The sequence below is a fragment of the Prenolepis imparis genome, unplaced genomic scaffold (assembly GCF_030444845.1).
Source record: "Prenolepis imparis isolate NDT839.2.m4 unplaced genomic scaffold, iyPreImpa1.0 SCAF_5, whole genome shotgun sequence".
Classification (NCBI taxonomy): Eukaryota; Metazoa; Arthropoda; class Insecta; order Hymenoptera; family Formicidae; genus Prenolepis; species Prenolepis imparis.
The window spans coordinates 11,077,446-11,090,269 of NW_028141163.1; the positions used below are offsets into that span (position 1 = coordinate 11,077,446).

Below are 12,824 nucleotides of genomic sequence, written 5' to 3' on the forward strand. Positions count from 1 at the left end.
CGGTAAATGCACCGAACGTGACCAATTATTGAATTGCCGTCTTCTTCACCCTGAGACCGTATTTTCCTCACCTTCCCTCCGCGTTCTCCCTCTCTCTGCTTAACGATCTCGTAGTACTTTCCGATCGCGATAATTCACGCCATCCTGTCTTCCCGAAAACGAGAATTTATCGCAAATAGCTAAACGAAATGTTTGTTAAAACAAAGACACTTTCGGTAGAAAAAAAAAATTTATGTGCTTCTTTTTTTGATTATTTACTATATTTTCTATTTTATTTTTATTTTTATTCATTTTTTAAATTTAAAATATTATTTTAATTTAATTTTAATTTTAATTAATCTGAACTTATTATAATGTGTAAAAGTGTTATAATGCAAAATGCAAGGTAAAATGTAATAAGGTAAAAAGATAAAAATGTAAAATATAAAATTTTTTAAAATATTTTTACAATTAAATGAAAAAACGTAAAAACGCAAAGATGTAAATCGGAAGTTATCCTAAGCCACGAGGCGAAGATTAAATAAAAATAATATTTACTATATTTTATTTACTATATTTGGTTATTTACTATTTTTGACTATAAGACTTGATTCGGCAAATTTTGATTTTCGACCTTACATAATTCTCATAGTAATTTTTCTCGCGAAAAATTGATGGATCAAGTAGCAACTTAAGACCGTTTCTTCTCTCTCGAAGAGTCAATCGTCGTAAAGTTCAAATCGCATCTCACGGGACGTACAGTCTCATTTGCCGCACACATACACAATCAGTTTTAACTCCAGCGAAATGCGCGAAACGTGATCGATTACAGACATCGTTCCCTCGTGAAACGCGATCTCGCCGCGAGCTCGGATCTCATCAACCCGTCGATCTCATACCGTCAATTCCTCTGTATCCATTTGCAGTATCTCATGGCTCTCGAGGCAACTTCTTAATAGACAAAGTACGAGATAAGACACGTAAGTCATACGCTGATATACAGCAAGAAAAAGGAAAGTTAAAATAAATTTAAACAATTTTGAAAAACGAAAGAAGCGAAATATATGAAAATATATTTTTCAAAATGCATTGTTTAAATTCGTTTTAATCTATTATAAAAATATCTTCATATATCGCGACAAAAGATAAACATCAGAGATTGATATATTATATTTAGAATTAATTGTGTAGAAAAAAATTATTTATATGAAAATATTTATATGAAAAAAATTATTTATATTATAATAGATAAAATACGTGGTTTAAATGATGAATCGACAGTCTTGGGCGATTAATCCATGACGATTATCATCGAGTAAAATATGCAAATTCACCTTTAACGTACGTTCTACATGAGGAAGATGAGAGCAGAGGTTAATGATATCTCGATGCTGCTGCATAGTTATTAGTGATATCCACTAGCGGATCCTGACGTCGATAATGGGGGGGGTTTTGCAAAAATATTTTATTTAATATTTTTGGTTTCATGATTAGCTTTTATTCCAGCATCAACGACATCGATAGCTCTTTAATGTTTGTTTTTCTTTACTTATATTTTTTAAACAAATTGAGCAAAACTGTTTTTTTTTATTTCCAAGGGGGGGTTTAACCCCCCACCCCCACCCCACCTCCCAGGATCCGCTAGTGGTGATATCAAAACAATTCTTATGGAATTTTTTTTCTTTTTCTCCCTCTCTCGCTCTATTTCCCGCCGATTCACCTTGTGTACTCTCTCGCGTCGTCCATTTCTTCGTTACGAAGGGTATAGTTTTTACGCGCGGATATAACACAAGATCAACGAATATATTGTTTAACTCTCGCACGTCACGTGTGTATGTGTGCACACCCGAGATGCCGTCGTTTGCATAACGCGTTCTCGTAAATTATCGAACGCCTTGGCATTCTCGTGTAAACGATGCGTTAAACACGTGGGCGCCGAAAGATGGGATACATTAGAGATCTATCGTTAGATTAATGATAAGCGGAATATGGAACAGCGTTTTTTCAAACAATATTTCACGGAACAGTGTTTTAAGGTTTTTTTTTTGCGCACGAATAACATTCTTTCTGTTGAAAAATTACATTTTTCAACAGAATTTTACATTTACAATTCAGAAAAATATTTTTAAATGTATGAAATATAACTGAAAATTACAAAAATAAAATTTAATTATACAAATTTATCTTTAACGAATTCTTTCATTCTATTTCTATCCTCAGCAATATTGAAAAACATTTATGCAAAAGATAATAAGCTGGTTATATAATTTTTTTATTACGCAAACGTGCTCTCATAAAAAAATTGCAACAAGTTCGCAATTCTTAAATATCTGCATTAAATAAACGACTGAAAATTGTTTGTATCGTAAAGTACTTTTTTTCAATTTACAGATAAAGTTCGCGAATAATTTTAACGAAGCAAATAAGTAAGACTAATGCAAAATATGCAAGAATATTCTTAATTGATGAAATTGATCTAGAGCTTGGATGTGATGCTATAGTCTAAATTAAATCGGATTTGACAGATGATACTAGTGCAGTTACACTGCTAATATCCGTTGAAACATTGCAACGCTTTCAGCAAATAAACAATAAATATTTCGTGCCATAACCAGCGAAACAATTGCGAGAATAAAGCTCGTAGATAAAATAAAATCCCGTTGTATTAAGCTCTCAAAAATAAACTACTTGGAAAGATTCATTTATTTCACAAATTTTTGTTTCAATGTTATATATATCACAGAGACTAAGATTTTTATTTTATTTAATATGAATTCTAAATGCGAAACTTTTGAAGCACGTAACAAATAGATGATCGGCGCAAAATAAATTTTTTATTTCAAATACAACTATAATTGACTCTGCGCGACTCTATCACGAAAATTTATGAGGTAATGTCAATAAAACCGAGAACTTTTCAAGGACTTTATATATTCTTCGTCAAGAAGACCAGACCGTATTCCCTAGCCTGAATAAACGGAAACTCGTGAATTTCTCGAACTTTATTCTCGCCTTCTTCTTCAAGGTCCACGCGAATACCGGAATACAATCTGGCGCATTGTTATTTTAATCGCGTTCTGTTTCCGATTCCGCGCAAGTCAAGCGTAGTCGATATGCGATAATTCGAAAAACTCTGTCATTAAATAAACAGTATTTATAACTTCGATCGAAAAATAAAAATGAGTCATCGCGCGATTATAGACTTATTTTCTGATTCGCGCGTTATTATTACCGTCATTAATTACGTTAATAAATATACGACGTTTTACGCAATCGTATATATACTTTGTCATGCACGCTTTTAGTAATTCGATTGAATAATATATGCTCGCACACCTTGACCGAGTGAAGAATTAATTGGAAATTAAAGGAACGTACTCCGACAATAATCGTAAATTCACGTTTACCGAGGATTTTTGCACGCTCATCATCATCAGTAGTACCTTAATGTTGGTTCGATTCGATCCCCTCCTGTTCCCAACTTTCTCCCGTCGTTAAATCTACAAGACGAATAATTAAACAGCGACCTTGAAGCGACTCTTCGAGAGAAAAGACAATTTTTGCAAAGTTTCGTCGAAACTTTCGCGCACGCGCTGTTTGCATAATAATATTTACGTTCGAAATCCAGACTTGAGGAATATATTTTTAATACATCAAATTATTCATTTGTAGTAATTTTACATATTTAAATTTACTTTGAATATTTCGTAAATTAAAATACCAATAAAATAAATCTTTTAAATGCCGAAATCTCGTTATCATATATCAAAAGTATCAAAAGATGTCAATTAAGATAGAGCGTGAAAAAAATAATGTAAATATTTTATTTACGTTACGCATAACCCTGTTATAATTTCAGTTAACTTTAGTTTTGGATACCGAGGCGTCACCAGTTGGATCTCTAAAATATTTACTACCAATCAACTGAAGTGCATTGCGAATGACGATCAATCCAGATAGACGAGCTCCGATTTATGCATCGATGCATTTGCCTGCGAAGGTCACGTCTCTCATTACGGGCTAACGATTCGATATTAAGTCTTATGTTTGCTCCTATTGCGGCGAAATCGAAGGGAGAGTTCGATATCTCGTATTTGCTATTCGATCTCCAAGTTTCCCAACAGAGAGTGTGGAGAAGCTCGACAAACATGAGACCTATCCATGTGAAACCGCATCCCTATCGATCTTGCATTTATACGAAGTTTTGTCATTAGAAATAATGCTAAAAAGTGACTCGCTCTAAAATAAATCCAAGCGCATAATTTCAACGATAATAAAACTAACAATACGCAAATATTTTGTGTCGATTCACAATATTAAAAATTTGAATTTTATAATAAAAAAATATATTCTTTCTTTTTTTGCATAATTACTGCAAAGATTCTACATTTTCTGCCTTGATATGTTCCATTTCAAGGATGACTATGGCCTGTTTCTACCAACGTCGATTAACTTTAACCTACGGTTAAACTATATCTTTGTCTTTTTTCAGATACGTTCTTAAAAAGTTTAACCGGAGATTAAAGTTAACCGATGTTGGTAGAAACGGGCCTATGATAAAATAACGATAAAGAACGCGATCATTGTACAATGTTATGAAACGTCACGGAATAAAATTGAAGAGCTTTGTCGACTATGCAGATTTTCTGCGAAAATTGCGCGTGTAGGATGGCCACATAAGACGACGTGCCAATTTCCGCATCAATCATCTGTCGCAAGGGCGAGACTAAAGAGAGTTTGAAGACTTGGCGCCAGAAAACCTGCGTCAATATTTATTATTTGTGCATCACCCTGGCGTGAGAGAATGCGGGACAAGACGCGGTGTGTGATTTAACAATCTACTATAATTCTTTTCTAATTCTGACTTAGAGCCAGTTTCACCAACGTCGGTTAACTTAAACCTCTGGTTAAACTATATCTCTATCTCTTTTCAGATACGTTCTTAAAAAGAGACAAAGACATGTAATTTAACCGGAGGTTAAAGTTAATCAACTTTGATGAAATTGGCCCTTATATCTTAAAAATTATAAAAATATTCTTAGAAAAGTTAGGCAGCATATATATGCGCAAGAAAATATAATTAAATTGGAATATAAAAACAAGTATAATGTAAAAAAATATATTTTATATAATTTCATTTAAAAAATTAGTTATCGATTTTTTAAATTTATTCAGCAAAATGAAATAAATTTCAGCGATAAGTCTTCAATGTTACTTTGGTATTTTTACTATTAATAGTTGATTTATCGGATGTTTTTATAAAATATGTCGTCACACAAATTTATTTTGCAATACTTGGCTATAATAACTGGTCGAGTTATAAACGAGAACATTTGTACGTTCTCTCGTATCGTAAATACGAAGTTTTACAGAAGCCAACCGCGTAAAAGCGAATCGATTACCCCGGTATAACTATGTCAACTTGAACATATTCATCATAGTTTATAAAGTCTTTATATATCAGCATAATTTAATCCGGCCGTTAGCACTCTGGGTTAATTAAACCGGTATAAAACTAGTTTAACAGAATGAGAAAGTAGTTTCTATTGATCGATATTTGCGAGTCGGTGATACCGTTCGTGGGATGATCCTGTTATCGAATACTAATTTATGTGCTAGACGCGAGGTCACGTAATATATATATCTCATAAAATATATTATAGATAATATAAAATTTTACCATATATGTCACACGGATATCATAAATTTCTTGTGCGGGAAATTGGCAACACACGCTCGCAACACCGAATTATTATAAATATTATTGCAAAATATTTTACATACATGCATCTTGATGTCGAACTACATAATAATTTTTTTTTTCATTGTTGAATAATTAAGTGACCTATATCGCTTTCTCCCTTCCTCTCTTTCTCTCTCTCTATTGTGCACGTATAATGGTTTAATTGTGTACCACCCCCCAATATACCTTCATAAGTATCGATAGAATTACTAAACGAAACCGGTGTCGTATACAAATTTCATAAAACCTGTCATAAAACCAGGGCGAATGAGAAGTGTAAATTTTACTTTCACTTTAACGGTCCATTATCCGCATAAGTAATCGATGTTATTTCACTTCTTATTTTACTTGCTCTTGATAGTAGGATTCATTCTCAAAGACATCAATCTTTTAATAAAAATCAATTATTATATGTAACTTATTTTATTTTTATTTTATTATTATTTATCTATATATATATATATATATATATATATATATATATGTATAGAATATTTTATAAAAATATTTATTGAAACTGGGTTCATTACATTTTCGAAATAAATGTCCGGTGAATGAAATTGTCTGGTAAAAAATTGAAAACAGACGAAAATGAGAAGGAAAGAACACGGAGAAAGGAAAATTCACGTATCTTAGCAGTCAAAATGCTGTGAACTCTAAGGTTCAAGCTTTACGAGCGAGCTTACAGCTGGGTGCGCGCCGCGATATCGATTACTGGGAACACAGTGCAATTACACAATGAAGTAGTATAGTAATGGTAATATCGCCGATAAACCTAATCGCGCAACGCGGAGACTCATATTGTACATATGTGATATGAATACATGAACTTCGGTCATACAAGAGAGCCGTGGAGAAATCGTTGTCTGAATCATACAATAAATCTCAATTATTTCCACCGCGAGAAACGCACAAATGCCGATACATACTAAAATAAAACGCACGTCTGAAAATATAATACGTCATATATCTTACACTCGCAATTTTATTACGATTATTGCTCTATCTGTCACTCGGAGATAAAAAATTGTAATATTTTTCCAACTACATCTTTAAATTAATACCATTTAGTATTAGATAATACGAAAAAGATAACTTGACAATTTGTTGTAAAATTATTTGAGTAAAATTATATTTGCATGATAATAAATTATATTACTTTATGTAAAATAAATCAATCAACAATATAATTAAAATTATTTTTTTTGTATTCCTTTACAAGAGAGATAATTGCGCGTGTACAATATAATGTCAATTGTCATTTTTTAAATAAAAATATAAAATGGATATTTCAAGGGGCTATTTGTTTTTAAGTCAATTGTTTTATAATAATCAATAATTAATTAATGTACTAAAATTTTAATTGGCATTCTGCATTCAAGAAATTCTCTTTCCAAGTTTCTTCACCAAATAAGAATTATAAGCACCCTGCTATGTACGATTACTTTTCTTATTTAAGCACGTATATAACAACTGGCTCAGCAGAATTTAATTCCCGTAATTCGGATGACGAAGAATGTTTATATAAATCAAAGAAGAGAACAGTCTTTCGTGTATGACCAAAAAAGGTTGGCTCCAAACACAAATACTTGTTAACAAGCCAGCAGTTTCTTTAAAAGAGTCAAATTTATTCTGCTTTTTATTGATGTCGTCGACTTCCTCAGTAAAAATATTTTATCGAAGTTAAGATTCGGCCTCACACATATACACACATATATAGGTACATATACATATACATATATATATATATATATATATATATATATATATATATATATATAATCTTCACATCTGTGTAAACATGTTGACAAAAGTAGGTTAGTATATTCTCATTATATGGATGATTAAAACTCTTAAAAAATAAAAACTATCTTGAACCGAAATAAAAAAAAAGAAATATTTTTGTAAAATATTTATCTCGAAAGGTTCTCCAGAACGCATTACGGAAGCGTCCATTTTTTAAGTGAAATAAAATAGGTTACGACTGTCCATTCCCCCTCTCGATTCTGCATGATTTATGCAGATCGCACGCGAGAAGAGCAGCAGGTTATATACCTGTCTTTGCGGACAGAACCTGTATCTTACATAACACACTACCTATCGTCACGTGCTACGGAAATGCTCTCTTTATTTCCGGAAGGGGTACGCAAACGCGGAAGATATGAAATATGACCGGAGTAAAACCGATTGTTTCAAACGTATATCTATGGAGGATAAGAAAATAATGACGCTGCACCTTCAGATGCGCGTGCAATATTTTTCTTAAACAATTTAAACAAAATTAATCTGACCAATCTGACTTGATTGGACACTGAAAATATTATCTTTTTTTCAACTTATAAATATTATATTATAATAGTTCTTTAGAGGTATAATTTATTTATTGTCATTTTATAATCGCGTATATGTAATAATAATTGTACATATGTTTATAATTCCTCGTATCAAAATTATGTCATTGAAAATAATTTTTCTAATGCATCTACTAATGTCTAATATCTAATTAAAACTCCAATAATAAAATAAAACAATAAAATACAATTTACATGTAATTAAAAAATGTTGGATTGGAATGTACACACAAGCTACACTGAAAAAAAAATTTGTTAATTTGACTAAATATTATTTTGTTAATTGAATATATAAAAATATTTAAATTAAATATAACATATTAAATCTAACAAAACGTGTATTTGACTTAAATACTAATATGTTCAATTAACAAAATAGTGATTTAGTTGAACGGTTTAATCAAGTTAACAAATTTTTTTTCAATGTATAGATAATAGTTAATAAATTTTTCAGCGATCTTGAGAATTTACGCGAGAATAGACATAATATAAAACGAGGAAAGCTATTTCAGAGAAGACAAGGATATGCGAATGGAGACTGAATGGCGGATGTGTACAAATTCATGAAACAGGGAACGTCCATTCGGCGGCAGAAGCGAAGACAAAAGGTCTATGCAATGGAGATGGCGAGCAAATGGGAATGTTTTCATTTCGATGCAAATACGTGTGTGCGATGCTTCGAGAGCGAAAAAAAGATATAGCGATCGATGCGAGAGATTGCTGATACTTTGACGATATGCATGAGACAAAAAGAAGAGGGAAATTAAAATACTCTCTACGACCACCGAGTTATGCGATCCAGATAATCGTGAATGATCGCCAGAAAGTAGCGAGAAGATGCATATTACAGCACACAAATACAAAAAAAAATTATAATAAAATGCACAAGTATTAAAAATTATATAGGAAATATATATATCCAATTTTTGTAAATAAATGTGTTATGCAATTACATTACTAAGAATTTATGGCATATGTCACAGAGAGGGATCAATTTCTATAATTTAAAATTATGTAATTATATGTATATAAAATGTTATACAAAAAAAAAATAAGAAAGCAAAATCGAGAAAAATTAAACTCTAAATTTTAAATTCCGGACTTTTTCTGCATTCTAAAGTTTTAAATAATTTTAATCAATATTACCGTGACGTAACGTGTCCTGCTGTATATTTTTTCTAATGAAATTGTCAGTATTTTCTGAAAATAAAATCGTGTTGCGCCGTCTAACCTAGGTCTAAGCTACAAAAGCTTTAGAGAATCAAATCTGCAAAAATATCGTCGGGTTTTGCAGACACCGGCCATTCGTTCGATGTCGATAACAAAAAGATGGAGACGACATAGGCGATCGAATCGAGGATTTTTCTCTGGTCAGGTAAAGAATCGATGGGTGCCGCGTCAGATCGTTCGTAAAAATCGAACTTCTGCTTTGACGTGAGAACGACGGAAAAAAGCGCAAGGTCGTTAAACCCGACGAAGTAAGAAATCCCACCGAACTCACATAAGAATCGCCGCAGAAAGAAATCTCACCCTCATCTTATTTTCCTTTTTTTCCCTCGCGACAGCCTGATACACGTCGACGCGACGGTCTCGGCGAAAAAGTGAGAGAAATGTGCGAAAAAAAAAAAAAAAAAAGAGAGATATATGTATCGAATCTCGCGAGGAGGGAAACATGTATTTACGAGATGCATACAAAAACTATCGCGCAAAGTCCGACACTTTACTACTGTTTATTATCTTTTGTTGCCGGGTTGCGTAACGCGTTTACGAGCCAGCATTATAAGAAAGAGAAACCCACATTCACTTTAAATTATTCGAAATAAAATATTTGAAAGAATTAGCAATCGGTTGACTTTATTTACAAGGACGATAAATAAAATGAGGAAAATCCAGAAATATCGAAAATCGATCAAAAGTGCCCTATTATTTCTGATATAATTTTTTTAGTATTTTTAGGTTTTTCTACAATAAAGAATTAGAAATTTTCTAAGTTTTAACGCTTCATAGTTTGTTATTTGTAAGAAGAATATTCATCTTTAGAAAACATATAATCGTGTTTAAATATCCTTTTTTCAGAATGATCGCATACAATGTAAAATATAAAAAAATATTTAATATATCTTATATGAAAATTTAATTACTATATTATATATAAAATATTAAATATAAATATAAATATATTTAATATTTATATATCCAATTCCAATTTTTATTATAATTATATATCTCCCTTGCAGATTTTTTATAAAAATATTGAGACTCACAAGTAAAAATGTGACAGATAAAATTTATGCTTTTTTAATCATGTCTCGAATTAAAAATACAAAAATGTAAGAAAAAAAAAGATCAAATTTGCAAAGTTAAAAAAAAACATTTCAAATATAGATAAATTACATGATTTATATATTCGTCTTTCGCAGTAAAATTAATATTTCAATTTTAGTGTAATAAACATATAATTTAATTAAAATATATTTCATATTAAATTTTCTCTCATTTATTTTGAGAGAGCCTTATTAAATTGCATAATGGACTTGTGTGCAACACAAAGTGTGTACAATCCATGAGATCAAAACCAACATACACATACATATATCCGACAGATTAAATGCAAATGACAATACAAAACAATTATTTTTATGTAGATAAGTAATTCTTCGCGTTCGCCTCTTGGAAATTCTATTTTTTATTTAATAGCGTGAAATTCAATATCTTCATTATATTAATTAAATCTCTATAATCTAACATATATTCCTCGAAAATACAAATCAAATCAATATCTCTTTTCGATAATAATTTGTCATTGATTTTTGGAAATTGTATATGTAATGCCATCAAAAATGTCAATATATATTTGAAAAATTCAGTATTAGTATAGAATTCAGATGTATTTTTGTTCAGATTGTATGATAATTGATTCATATTATTTGAAAAATAAATCGACCAAAAGAAACTAGAACGACTAAAAAAACAAGACAAATAATCGTATTCAGAAGCAGAAACCACTTTTAATTGTCGGCGAACCACGAAGCAGTAAAATTCAATTCTTGCCGGAGCGATAATCGTCCTCCGGCATCCATACATGATAAATGATATGTAAACATCGCATGCACTCACCACAAACGTTGAGCCAGCCCTCGACGCGGCAGGGATACTCCAGCTTCATCTTTGGATCGCGCGAAATCCAGGTCGCGATGACACACACAGGTTCCTCCTCGTCTCGGCGCACAGCAGGTCGCACCGATCACACAAAAACTTCCTTGTCCGCCGGTTATCACTGGGAAACGATACCGCTGATCGCCGCGGCACACATTCTTCCGCGCGCGTGCGGAAGACACCACGCGGTCTCTCTCTCTCTCTCCCCCTCGTCACACCTTTGCGCGACACGAGGTTGACACGCGGAAGCGACACACCGAGTTCGACGAAATGATTTCGCGAGGACGAGGGGAGAGGGATGCCCGCACGGAGAGAGAAAAAAACACGCGACCGAAAAGGTGAATAACACAGCGACGAAGGAATACGATCACTGCTTACGCGCGCACAAGCGAGGCGCACGCGACGACGAACAAATCTGAACTGAGGCACGAGCGAGCGCCGAGTCGCCGGCTCTTCCGAGACCCTCCGTCTCTCTCGCTCTCCTTCCCACCCGCGCCATCGGTCGCTCTCGCTCGCTCCTTCTCTCCTTTCGCTCTCGTTGTCAGGTGGCCGACCCGCTCTCGCTCTTGCCGTCCCGTCTCTTTCACGCGCAGGTTGCACGTATAATAATTGCTCGAATAGCCCGCACTTTGTTTCCGATATCTGTTTCGTTGTAAGAATGCAATATTCGCGGTAATTGTATGGAAATATGTGCAACTCGATCCGCGAATGTACCGCCATTACTTAGAGTCGCGAAACTAGTAATGAGGTAGATAGTTAATGCTAGATATTTTTTTACGTGCGCCATCTCGATACCACATTCGTTACTATTTATTACTAATTCAAAATTCTGGAAAATAGTCGAATCGGTGGGGATAAAAATGTGATACCAATCTTCGCGCGCGTGCGCTGCTGTATCTATATACCACGGATTATGTATCCACTTGTTACTAGACTAGATTAGACTAGATCAGGATAAAAAAATCTTTCGTGATTGGTTAATCAAATGATTCAAAATATTTAACGCCTACTGAAATTTTAACGACAATTAATGTTACTTCAACTTTTAAGAAACTACAAACTATATATATATATCGAACATATATATCAAATATACTATCAAACGGAGATGTTTAGATATGTTTAGATAAATTTTATTGAATGTTCAGTTATGTTTCGAATTAATAACTGAATAATTATGCATGATTAGATTCGGGACGGATTGCCTTTTGTAACATGAAGAAAAAGTATTGCAAATAATAATCCAACTTTGAATCTTACCCACACTATCTCTTTTCTAATGACTTTACTGCACGACTATAATGTATCGACTATATGCTTTCTTAATTATTTTATTAATTAATCCTCTATTTAGAAACGAATTTTTTTGCCCGCGTCAAGAGTCTGCGAGTCGGCCACACATATATTTATACATGATTTTACAGAATTTTAGAAATGCAGTTGAGAAAAGGAATCGCACGCGTGCGAGTGTACTCTAAAACGCGTTGGAAAAGATAATTATGTAATTATTTGATTAGAACATACCGTTGTAATAATATTATAATTACGAAGCGAAAGGACGCCGCCGCCGCCGCCTGTGCGCAGGTGCCGATCGA

General features: G+C 32.8%; 1 protein-coding gene across 2 annotated transcripts in view; it reads right to left on the reverse strand.

The window, feature by feature from the left end:
- Positions 1 to 11,966, reverse strand: part of Raskol (Ras GTPase-activating protein raskol) — a 370,271-nt gene extending 358,305 nt beyond the window's left edge. The window contains exon 1 of one of the 2 annotated variants that reach the window (XM_083037555.1): positions 11,191 to 11,966. In XM_083037555.1, coding sequence (XP_082893681.1) covers positions 11,191 to 11,239 — 49 coding nt within the window. In that variant the 5' untranslated portion in view covers positions 11,240 to 11,966. The remainder of the gene's footprint in view (positions 1 to 11,190) is intronic. The other variant, XM_083037556.1, reaches the window with a different exon arrangement.
- Between the last annotated feature and the right edge of the window lie 858 nt (positions 11,967 to 12,824).